This window comes from Drosophila navojoa, chromosome X (genome assembly GCF_054131105.1).
Source record: "Drosophila navojoa isolate 15081-1374.11 chromosome X, UAZ_NAV_1.0, whole genome shotgun sequence".
Classification (NCBI taxonomy): Eukaryota; Metazoa; Arthropoda; class Insecta; order Diptera; family Drosophilidae; genus Drosophila; species Drosophila navojoa.
Window position 1 is genome coordinate 6,839,844 of NC_142895.1, and position 12,101 is coordinate 6,851,944.

At 43.4% G+C, this 12,101-nt stretch overlaps 1 protein-coding gene across 1 annotated transcript; it reads left to right on the top strand.

Moving 5' to 3' along the window:
- Positions 1–171: 171 nt before the first annotated feature.
- ZAP3 (protein) lies at positions 172–11,886 on the top strand. The gene is made up of 11 exons (XM_089265075.1): positions 172–722; positions 784–4,013; positions 7,767–8,328; positions 8,414–8,478; positions 8,539–9,010; positions 9,074–9,262; positions 9,398–9,586; positions 10,232–10,336; positions 10,605–10,656; positions 10,720–10,835; positions 10,899–11,886. Exons 1-11 carry the CDS (start codon positions 405–407, stop codon positions 11,058–11,060), a joined length of 5,460 nt encoding a protein of 1,819 aa, XP_089121201.1. The 5' UTR covers positions 172–404; the 3' UTR covers positions 11,061–11,886.
- Positions 11,887–12,101: the final 215 nt, after the last annotated feature.

The following is a 12,101-nucleotide window of genomic DNA, read 5'->3' on the forward strand; positions in this document are numbered from 1 at the left end:
TGAATAAATAATAATCGTTTACTCCAAACTGTTGGGTGACGTCACATCATTTGTGTAACTGTTACCTGCAAGGTAACCTATACAAAACAACCATGCCATGACTCAGAATCATGCCCCACAGCTATCGAGCTCGATTGCTTTAACATATCGATACAATATTAACATACACAGCACAACGTTCATCTCTAGTTTTCAAGCCAAAAATGGCGAAGTGCGTGCTCATTTTTGTTATTCGGTTTTGATTTTCTTGTCGATTTTGAAGACCGCACAAAATTATATAAAACCGATCCAAAGCAACTAAAAAAGTAAGTAAAACAATAATCAGCACGCAATCATTCATGTAGCTTTTTATCTAAAATCATTCGTACGTGAGTTGCAGAGAATTATAATTTGAAGTATCGCTAATGTGGAATCAATGGCCAGTCGCTGCGGTGCCAGCTGCACCGCCGCCTCAACCTGCCATACCGCCTCCACTGCCAGATGCACCGCCGCCACCGCCACCATCAGACTCCGCGACTCCTGCCCACGGTGCCGCAGTTGCTGCCGGAACATACATGCCTGCGAGCGGAGCTCAGGCTGCTACCAATCCGTATGAACAGTATACGGCCGCGCAATATGCGGCAATGACGCCGGAACAGCAATACGCTCTGCAGCAGCACTGGCAGCAGTGGCAGACTTACCAACAAGAATACGCCAAGTGGCATGCCCAGTATGGAGAACAGGTGAATTGTGCTTATTTAATGTGTATTCTTAAGTTTAAACACGATTCTATTTGTGAAATAGTACAAGCGCGAAATGGCTGCTGCGGCAGCTGTCAGCACAGTGCCTACGCCTGCACCGGTTGCGGCGCCCATTGGGCCAGTCGCCGCACCAGTGCCCTCAGCTGTGCCTGGAATCGGGCCAGTTTATCCGCCAACTCCCATTGGCCCACAGATGCCCATCCAACAGCCCATACAGCCATACTATGCACAGCCGCAAATGCAACCAGTGGCGCCACAAATGCCACCGCCTCCCCAATCGCAGACGCAAATGCCTGGCAAGATAATGGCCCAGCCTCAGATGTATAATCAGCCGCCACCGCCGCCGCCGCAGACCTACCAGCAACAGCAGCAGCCACCGCCGACGCACCATCAGCAACAACCACCGCCAAATCATTGGCAACAACAACCGCCACCGCCGGCTCGAATCAATCAAATGCCGCCCGTAGGCTACAATCAGCCGCCCACTTCTGGGGAACCCAACATGTTTCCCAATCTGCAGCAGCCACCACCTTCGTTCATGCAACCGCCTCCACCTGCGGCGCCGTCGACGGCCAATCAGATGGATGCCAATTGGTCAAAGGGACCCCCAGGCAAGGGCAGCGGAAACATGAGTGAAGCGGAGTCACGCCCGCGCTGGGATGGGCCGCCACCAGATATGGGATCTCAGCAACAGCAACAGCAGGGCGCAGCGCACAATAATCGCTGGCAAGGCAAGGAACCCAGCAGCAACAACAACAATAACAACAACAGTAATAATAATAATACCAATAATAACAACAACAACAATCAAGGCCCTAATAGGCCAGGTCAATTCGGCAACCGGCGCAATTGGCAACAGACTTCTGGCAACAACAACAACAATAGCAACAATATGAATCGGAACAATCCGTTCAGTAGTGCTCCATCAGGACATTTCGGGCCAGACGATGGGGGTAATGATTCTTCTGGATCTGGGCCCTCGAACTCTGGCAACTTTGGTGCATCGATGAGCAATTACGGCGCAAACTTTGGCAATAATGGCGGTGGCCAAGGACCAGGTGGTCCACCAAGCTTTGGCAACAACAACAACAACAATAATAATAATAATAATCGTCGCAGCGGTCGATGGGAGCCAAATCGGGCGCATCAAGGCGGCGGTAACTTTGGCCATTCAAGCAATAGCTACAATGACGACGGCTTCAATCGAAACTTCAATCAGCTGCAGGGGAAACAGCAACAGCAGCGCGCGCCGGACTTGGACGAGGCCAGCTTCGATCGGCTGTTCGATCAATGGGAGAAGCAGTTCGAGGACTGGAAGCGCGCCAATGCCAATCATCCGGATCGCGAAGAGTATCGGCGCTATGAGGAGGAGTTTGAGAAGCAGCGACGTCGGATCGCCGAGCGACGTGAGCAGATGCGACGCCGACGTCAGGGACAGAATCCAAACCAACAAGGTCCACCACAAGGTCCCCCATTTCATCGGGATCAATGCCAACAGCAGGAGGCCGACGGCCATTACGATGGGGAACGCATGCAGCAGGCCAATGCGAACCCGAAACCGGGCCTGAGGCAGGAGAACGACATGGAGCCGCAGCAAGAGACGGCCAATGGTACAAATCGAGATGAGTCGCATTACTATTCACCACAATCCGAAGCGGATGGAAAAGCGATGCCGTTGGGCTCACGCGCTAGCAAGGAGCCGCCAAAGTCGTCGGCTACCCAAAAGACGCCGCAGGACGTGGATGCAGTGTCGACAACAACAACAACAACAACGACAGCAACATCAACAACAACACAACCAAATAAAGCTCATCCACTGGGCAAACGTAAGAATAACGCTGGCGGTGGCAACAGCTCGACACCATCCAAGCAGACCAAACAGGAGAACATATTGATCATTTCCCTGGACGACGATGACGATGAGGCTGAGGCACAGGGCTCGACGGGTAAGGGGGCAGACACAGCTGGCGATACGCCCATGAAGAACATATTCAAGAAGACCGATGGCATACCGGGACTCGATTTTATTGCCGACGGAACTGCTGCGCCGCCGCCGCCGCCAGCCACTGAATCAGGGAATTCAAAGGGCACGGATAACAATAAGAAGATACCATCGCTGTTCGATGTGGTCATCGATAAGCCGCGCATATCGCCCACCGAGCGCACTGCCAGCGATGCGGAGAAGAAGGAGCAACCAGGGCCTGTCAGCGAACCACTGCCGGATAATGTTAGCCATGTGCTCAAGGATCCCGAGTTTATGAACAATTTGTCGCAGGCCCTTGCCCAGGCTCAGGGGCGTGATCGTGACCAGCAGCCGGATCAGGATCAGGGACAGCAGAAGTCAAGCGAGAGCAACGAAAATGCCAGCAACAACAAGGCCAACAGCAACAGCAACAACCACAACAATGCAGACAGTGACAGACGCTCCCTGAGCTTTGCCGAGTGGCAGAGGAAAAAGAATAACCAGAAGACTGGCTCGCAGGACGGACAGTCGCACAGCATGCCGGATAATGGCCCTCGAGATAACTTTGGACCAGGTTCAGGTCCAGGTCCAGGTCCGTGTCCAGGTCCTGGTCAGGGTCCGGGCCCGGGTCCGGGTCCTGATCAACGAGCACCTCATGGATTCGGACCTAATAATGGGCCGCCATTTGGACCTGCCGGTGCACAGGTCATGGGACCGAACTTCACTGACTTTAATGGACCCAATGGTCCGCCCAATGGACCCAACTTTGGAGGGCCTAACTTTGGTGGACGTCAGGGACCCGGACCCGGACCCGGACCTGGACCTGGACCCGGGCCCTTCGGTGGCTGCCCTGGACCCAATGGGCCATTTGGACGTAATTTTGGACCAGGCGGACCAAATAATCCCAATTTCAATGGACCTGGACCGAATTTCGGTCCCAATTTCCGTGGCAATGGACCTGGCAACGGTCCCGGCCCTGGTCCATTTCGACAAAACCTCTGCGGCCCGAACGGCCCCGGTCCAAACTTTGGTGGTCCCGGACCATTCGGCGGACCAAACTCGCCCGCAAACTTCGATCGAAACTTCGGCCCACCAGGGCCCAATCATCCAAATTTCAATGGCCCCCACAACAATAAAAACAACTTTAACGAAAATCCATTCAGACGCAATAGTGGAGGCCCAGCGCCCATCTTTGATGATGGACCCGGCTTCGGTCCACGTGGCAAGCCGCATCAAAAGAACTTTGGACAACAGCGCAACAACTTTAACAACGGAGGAAACAACAACGACAACAAGCCTTGGCCTGACGGGTATGTGTCATTAAGATGTACTTAACTATATATGTCTCTCTATCTCTCTCTCTCTCTCTCTCACTGTTTCACTGACCACCCGTACTCTCACTCTCGCTCTTTATCGCGTGTCTTTCTATGTATGTGTAGAGCAAAGTTTGGGGGACTAAGCAAAAATTCTGTAAGCATTCCGTCTGAGTTATGAAGAGCATTATAAAATCAGAATATTTGTCCTCATTTCGTCTGTCATCATAAGTCCGCATTGATTAAGATATTCATTTCGATACAGTTGACTATGAGTCCGGAAGAATTTTGATGAACTCGGGAAAATTTGATCTCCTTTGTAAGACAATTGCTAAAACACCTTAGCGTAAATACACTATATACTATATTTTAACCTCGACCTCCAAGTCAGCTACCTCTTCTATATTCATTGATGATATGATATTATGTCCTAAGACTCAAGATTGGTATAGTTTTACTATGCTGAATACTTTTATACTCGCTTACATAGACTGTCATAAGATATTATATAGTTAATTCATAATAACCGATCAGCCTTACCAGATGGGCTTAAGACTATACTATACTAGCTATATTCTTACCCGATCGATTTTTAATTTATTTGGTTTATCATTTTTGAATTGAGAGAGATGGGGCTCGACATACAACTCAATTCAACAAATATAATAACTACTTTTCTGATGAGATAAAACCACAAAACAATTAACATTGAATGAATGAAACCCAAATGTATACTGTTTGACTCCATCCCCAATTCAAGCTTTTCGCTAGCATTAAGAAAACTCCATCTAAATTATCAAAATCGAATATAAAACTTGAAATCGTTTATCATATATCTAAAAAATCTATAAACAAGTCTCAAGAATGACTGGGACTTTTAGTTTAGAATTCTGTTTGCAAAAATCTCTTAAATCTGATCGTGAATGATTTGAGAAAGCTTTCGGATGCCATGAAAGCCTTACGAAGTATAATAAGACAGTACCATCCGATAGACAGTACCATCCGATAGTAGTCGAAAGTGACCCGCCGTCCCTTATAAATCTGTTCTCATATACGTTTTCTATGTTTGTAGCTTAACTGTGCAGGCATTTTGTTGATCTCGTCGTTAATGCTGGAATTTCGATTCCTTACCCGTTTTCTCTTTTTCTCTTCTACTTTTATGCACCCAAATATGTATATATAAAAAAAAAAAAAAAAAACAAACAACAACAACATAAAAACAAAAATTTAAATTACAATTTATGAAACTTAACTGACACAACAAATATATATCTATATGTATTACAAAAACCAATTGACATTGCTATGAATTTCATGTTCCATGCTCAATGCATATATGTACATATATATATAAATCAATTTGTATATGTATGTACATATATTATAGCAATCGGTCGTTTCGTGGTAGGGGTGTCAACTCCAACAGGAGCAATAGAAGCATGCAGCAGCAGCAACGCGGACCCAGGTCAAGCTAGATATGTGCCCTTCTTCTCGATTCTCCAAGCGCATATCTAAATTACAATAACAGATCTGAATAATGTTATCTCTATATCTATCTATCTCTATCTCTCTCTCACTCTCTGCCAGTTATTTTATATACACTACTATTTATGTAAATCATTAACTGCTAAAGTCTCTTAACTAATTTTTAAGATCAAAAGAAATCAATGAATTTAGTTACTTGAAATTGAATTAAATATTTTTGAGAATACTACTTGAAGTTTTCACTTCATTGAGGTGTATAACAATACAATACCCTCATTTATCTGAAGCCACGAAATGCAGTTTGATTTCTAGAAGTTCCCCATGTATTTAGCATAATTAATAGTTACTTACACACACACATAATAAACATATCGTCGCATTCGCGCGAAATGATGAAATTGAGATTTTCATGCAGAACGGTTTGAAGACGTCTGTCTCACATACTTGAAGAAAATATTCGCCCTAGTTTCGGAAAAACTCCGTTTCACTTTAAGCGTTTGTATACAAACATTAAGGAAAAGTCTTTCCTGTAAAATTACATTTTTCGACATACGATCATTTCGCGGGAATGCGACGATATATAACTATGGTACAGAATTACCTAAAGTTACGCAGAGATATAACACAAAATTAACAAAGAATACATTGAATTAATAAAATGATTTTAAATATTATATACAATGCTGGCTTGCATTTTTATATGTCCAGAAGGGTTAATCTATGTCTCGAACTATAATATTTATTTAGAATTTACTTTTAGAGTCCGTCCGAAACATTGAATGTCCTATATTCTATGTGGTCCGATTCTTGTCTTGATATTAACGACTGTACGTACCAAGATTTCTTCCAATTCTCTTCAAGTCTTGATCAGGTCCTCCCTTGTGACTGTCTATCTCAATGAAAACTAAGGATCCCCAGTTTCAGTAACAAGAAAAGGTTTTGGAGTATAGGTCTGGGGAGTATGGTGTGAGGGAAATTCTAAATCCCATTGCAATAGTTTCCACGGGAATAGTTATTTTAAATGAAATTTATAATGAACTTTATATAAACTCTTGATACAAATAACTCGTGTATATGCATTGCTATACATACCTCGTGCATATGACACGCTCTATTAAATTAGTTAAATCCCTGACCCCTCCGAAAGGCTTGCCCCATGCTAAATGGCTTCTGAACTTTCCATGCGATATCTATCTATTGATACAATTACTATTGAAATTTACAAGTCCAAATCCGATGTTATCTTAGTTATGTAAGCTCTATTAATACAAACACTGAACACTTGAAGAGTTACCCGAATTATAACTTATTTCATGCCAATTTTGCGCTGATCCCAATGAACCCATCACTACTATTATTTAACACTAATTGACAAAGCCTGAACTTCGGCAATAGTCGAAGATTGGATGTGTCTCAAAGTATTTTGGTCTGATTGTGATCTTACGATATTCGCCCTTCAGTTGTCCGATGATTCAGTTGATAGATGAGCGATTGCTGTGAAAAAATATAATTAAGAATTTTGAATTTGAAGTCTGGTATAGCCCTATATATTATTGATATTCTTGTCTGTTCGCCAAATCTGAGTTGGTGTTCTCCGTCTGTGCTTAAGAATAAATACTATATATTTTCTGAAAGGTCTGTTTATTCTGCTATTCTATATACTCGTCTTTAAGAACCTTTGTAAAACTTTTAGCTTCGGCGTAGCCGAATATGATACTTACCTCAACTATATTTTTAACATCTGGATATGTGCATATATATTACATATATATTATATATATTGACTTCGGCTTTAGCCGATGGTATAAGTTCTATGAACTGTCTTAGAGTGCATTTATCCTGTTGAATGGATAGACAATGGGAGCTCAGAGTCTCTCATCTACTCCCCATTAAGTTTGACCCTGCCTCTGCCCCTGCCCCATGCTCTGCCTCTGCCTCTGCCTTGTCTCTTGATCTGTTATGTAAATATCTTGAAGCTACAATTGCTTGCCCCATGACCATAGCAATATATTTGTAAAAGTTTAAGTGTTTCTTTCTGGTTTAAAATTATATATATACAAAAAAAAAAAAAACAAATACAAAAAAAATACAAAAAACCTGAACCGATTTAAAACCAACAAATAAACAAATGCAAAATGCAACAAAAACTGAAAAAACAAAAACAAAAACAAAAACAAACAAACAAACATAAACGAATAACAAATAATTGATTACAAAAACTGTTAAACAAACCAAACCTCGACCCTGCGTCACGCAACGTTGCAGCGCGGAGCAAACCGAGGACGAGATGCGAGCCGGCAGCAGCGAGTCCGTCTATCGTCCGATGCAAGTGTTTGACTATCAGAACAGCAGCAACACCGCCGCCAAGGTCATCGACTATGGCCACAAGTCGGCCGATGGGGCTGTCAATCGGATGGCAGCTGTTGAGCCAGGACTAGGACCAGGACCAGGACCAGGACCGGGACCAGGACTAGGACCAAGACCAGGACCAGGATCAGGATCAGGATCAGTATCAGGCCCAAGACCCGGACCGGGCCAAGCTCTGCCGGACTTTAGGCCGGGTGTTACCTTTGACTATGGACATGCACCGGTAGCTGGACCAGCAAGTGCCAGGCCCCTCAATCGGAATGTTAATCAGAAAATTGGCAACAACAACAACAACAGCAACAGCAACAACAATGCTAATAAAAACAACAGCAAGAAGAAAAACAAAAGAAAGAATAAGAATCGTCAGCGTGCATTGCAGCTGCAGCAACAACAGCAACAACAGCAACAACAACAACAACAACAACAAGTTGCAGACTCGTTCTTGATGCCCGATACTGAGGTAGGTATCAAACGTGGCTAATCCCGCTGCAAGCTATCCACAATGGGCGATTATAATGTCATGTCGTTCTGTATATATCCATTAGTTGAATGGCCAGCAGCTGGCCGTTGGCAAGCTCGATGACCTCGAGGACATATCCGATGGCGAGGAGTAAGTTTCCACTTTCAATGCGTAAAGATCCAATCCGCTAATGCCACAAATTTATTGCAGTACTCTAACGGATTTAATGCACGCGGAATCGCCACCACCGCCACCGCCGTCAATGCTAATCAGGCCGCCAATTGAGGAGCCAGCGCCACCGAAAGCATTTCCAGCTAATCCACAGCGTCGCATGCTGAGCGACCCACCCACCGCTCTGTTCCCATCAACAGCAGCGGCCAATCAACATATACCGGAGCCAACGGTAGATGCCAGTCTGCTGGAAATGAACGTACCCACGCAAGAGCATCGCAATACCATGTCCATTGATGAGGTGCTGCTGCCACCGGGTCGTCTGATGCGTCCGAAACGCATTTGCATCATCTTGCGTGGACCGCCGGGCTGTGGCAAGTCGTATGTGGCACGACTGATCAAGGACAAGGAGGTGGAAATGGGCGGCGCCAGTCCTCGCATACTCAGCATCGATGATTACTTCATAATTGAGAATGACTACGAGGAGAAGTGCCCCAAGTCTGGCAAAAAGGTGAGCATGGCTGGGCGGACAATGTCTCGCTGAAAACTCTATTCACTCCTGTTCCATTTCCAGATACCGAAGAAGGAGATACTCTACGAGTATGATGAGGCCATGGAGGAGACATATTTGCAGTATTTGATCAAATCGTTCAAGAAGACGCTTAGCGACCATCTCTATGACTTTGTTATTGTTGATTGCAACAATAATTCGTTGCGTTCACTGAACGAGTTCTATTGCAGCGCTAAAGAATCGAACTTTGTGGTACGCAGCTGAAACGCAGTCTCCCTCTCCCTCTTCCACTCCCGCTCTGTCTCTGTCTCTGTCTTGCTCATTTCTACTCTCCCCCTCTAACTGTCTCGCTCAAATCGATGCTGATGGCGTTCCTTTTACCAACAGCCCTACATTGTGGACATGCACTGCGATGTGGAGACGTGCCTGGGACGCAACAGCCATCAGCGTAGCGAGGACGATATACGTGCTGTGCTGGACAATTGGTGCCCGACGCCGTTGCAGTATTTCAAGCTGGATGTCTCGTCGCTGCTGGAGAACGTTGTTGAGATGGAAGATGTTGAGAATATGGCAACGGTAACTATGACGCTGTAATGCAATCTACGGCCCATCACAGCTCACTGTCACAGCCGCCAGCCTGACCATTAGGCTGGCCAACAGCAAATATGGCTGTGCGTGTATGTGTGTGTGTGAGTGAGTCAGTGTGTGTGTGTGTGTGTGGCACTATCGTCGGTGTATGACACTGACAGTCTACAATAGTAAATAGTACATAACAATTATATATATCTACATATATTATATCTTGATATCTATACCTATATTTACATAGTTGAATTATGTATACGAGCAGTCTGTAGTGTAAGCACGAGTATAAATTAGTTGGCCACGACAGCTCTTTAGACTAAGATTCTCTTGAACTCGTCTCTACGATATTTATACGTGATTGTGTATGGCATATGTATGTATTGCATACATGCGTACATAACTGCTGTAGCTGTATATTGTTGATATATATACATACATATGCACGACTATATAAATGCTGTAACTGTAAATCTGATCAATACAAATAGAGAATTGCCTTGTTGTACCAAAATATTAATCAATTTATCTAAATGCCCGCTACACGATATATTTTGAAATTAAGTAACTAAGTAAATGGTTTTTGGAGCGCTGGTCAAGCAAACATGTTGTTGATTTATTGTGGCTTGTTCATTGCAGGATGATAATGCCAATAGTGCGGAGCCAGCAACCGAGGAGGGTGCCGGGGATTCCCAAGCCGCTGCCCACGATGAGGACAGCAATAGCGCTGATGCGGCCAACGATGTAAGTGTCTCAAGCATCAGCCATATCATGGTTAATTGCTCCCACTGTGGGCATAAGCTCTCTGGCTCTCGTGCTATGTGCTCTATGCCTCTCTCTCTCTCTCTCTCTCTCTATATATATATATCTATATATCTATCTATCCCTTTCACTCACTGCCTCTGTCTCTGGCTTTGAGTGTATGTGTGTGGCTGTAGCTAATCCAAAATATATATCCATATATGTTCTTTTATTGTACGATTCTCTTGGCATGTGTGTTGGTTGTGTAAAGTGCGGCTTTCTGAAAAGCAAGTGGGAAAATGATACCACGGAGGAAAATCTGGGTAAGTACTGTCAAGTTTACGGTCATCCTCCATTCCCTGATGCCTAATATCCCTCAACTTTAGCCCGTCTCGATGGTACGAAACGCCTGATGCACAAGCGCAAAGCCGCTAGCATGGCTGACTATTTGCAGCTGGATGAATGGGAGCCGCCCACAGGCAGCTCGAATGGCAAGAAACGCGTAAGTGCCAGATGGCATCTATTTAAACAGTAATTGCCTAAAGCTCGCATATCAATGCTCTAGGTACGCTGGGCGGACATCGAGGAAAGGCGAGCCCAGCAAAAAATGCGTGAGATTGGCTTTGTGGTGGGGCAAACCGATTGGAAGCGCATGATGGATCCCAATGCGGGAGATCGTGCACTCAATAAAACCAAGTACATTGAACGCGTGCACAAAAGGCGCTAATCAGGATGGATCCATTACGATCCGATGTGACAACGGGTACCAACTGAAACATGTCACAAATGGAATCCGATATGCCATACGACCTCATCAAATTGGATTTTTAGCCTCATTTTTATTTTTTTTATTTTGTAAACTTGATTGTTAAGAGCTGATCGTATTCTAGTTAGGTAGTTGGCTTTCATTTGTTAACACAATGCTCGCATGCATCAAAATGCGTTGCGTGTCCCAGCGAACAACAAACAACCGAACAATGCAATCATCTATCATTTCCAATACGAATCGGACTCAATTTCCAGAACATCATGCATGCAGCATGTGCTCTATTATAATTAAATATAATAATTACATAAATACTATTGTACGAAACTATCAATGATGTCAAACTTTTTAGCCTATATGCATTTACATTCACCACAGAGCTCAACTTATTTATACAATCAAATTTTATCTATTGTATGTGTCCTTGTGTTGTAACAAAATTTGTGAGTTTTTTTTTTTTTTTTTTTTTTTTTGAGTTATGTGTTTTTAAACATGAACTCAAAAATTCAGTGCAAATTTAGTATAAATATATAATCTAAATGTAGTCTAAATATATATATATATATAAAATTGTGTACAGTCAAGCGAAATCTATGTGTATATTAGCAAAGTTTTAGCATTAGATTTTAAGCAATGTGAAGTCTTATGTAAAATACTGCTATGTATTACTGGAATTATATATACATTTACATATATATACATTTTAATTATTAGCATGTAACTAGATGAATTACTCTGAATTACTGACACATATTGAAATTAAAGTGCAACTTAAAAAAAAATTAAATCTTATATTTAAGATGTTTTTTTCAATTATAAAATTCTTTTTAGAGTTGTGTAAAATAACGCAATGTTATCGATATCGATACTATATTTTTCGATCTTGAAGTACACAAAAGGAATAATTATATACGATATGCCCATATCCATATTAATTTATATATAAATATATACTCGTATATATTTATGTTTACATATACATATTTAAAAGTCATTAATATT

What these genes read in the sequence shown, in the direction of transcription:
- ZAP3 (XM_089265075.1), top strand. Translation starts at nt 405, where the DNA reads ATGTGGAATCAATGGCCAGTCGCTGCGGTGCCAGCTGCACCGCCGCCT. An exon ending in TCTTGATGCCCGATACTGAG is followed by an intron (nt 8,329 to 8,413) that starts GTAGGTATCAAA and finishes TATATCCATTAG; the next exon opens with TTGAATGGCCAGCAGCTGGC. An exon ending in CTAAAGAATCGAACTTTGTG is followed by an intron (nt 9,263 to 9,397) that starts GTACGCAGCTGA and finishes TTTTACCAACAG; the next exon opens with CCCTACATTGTGGACATGCA.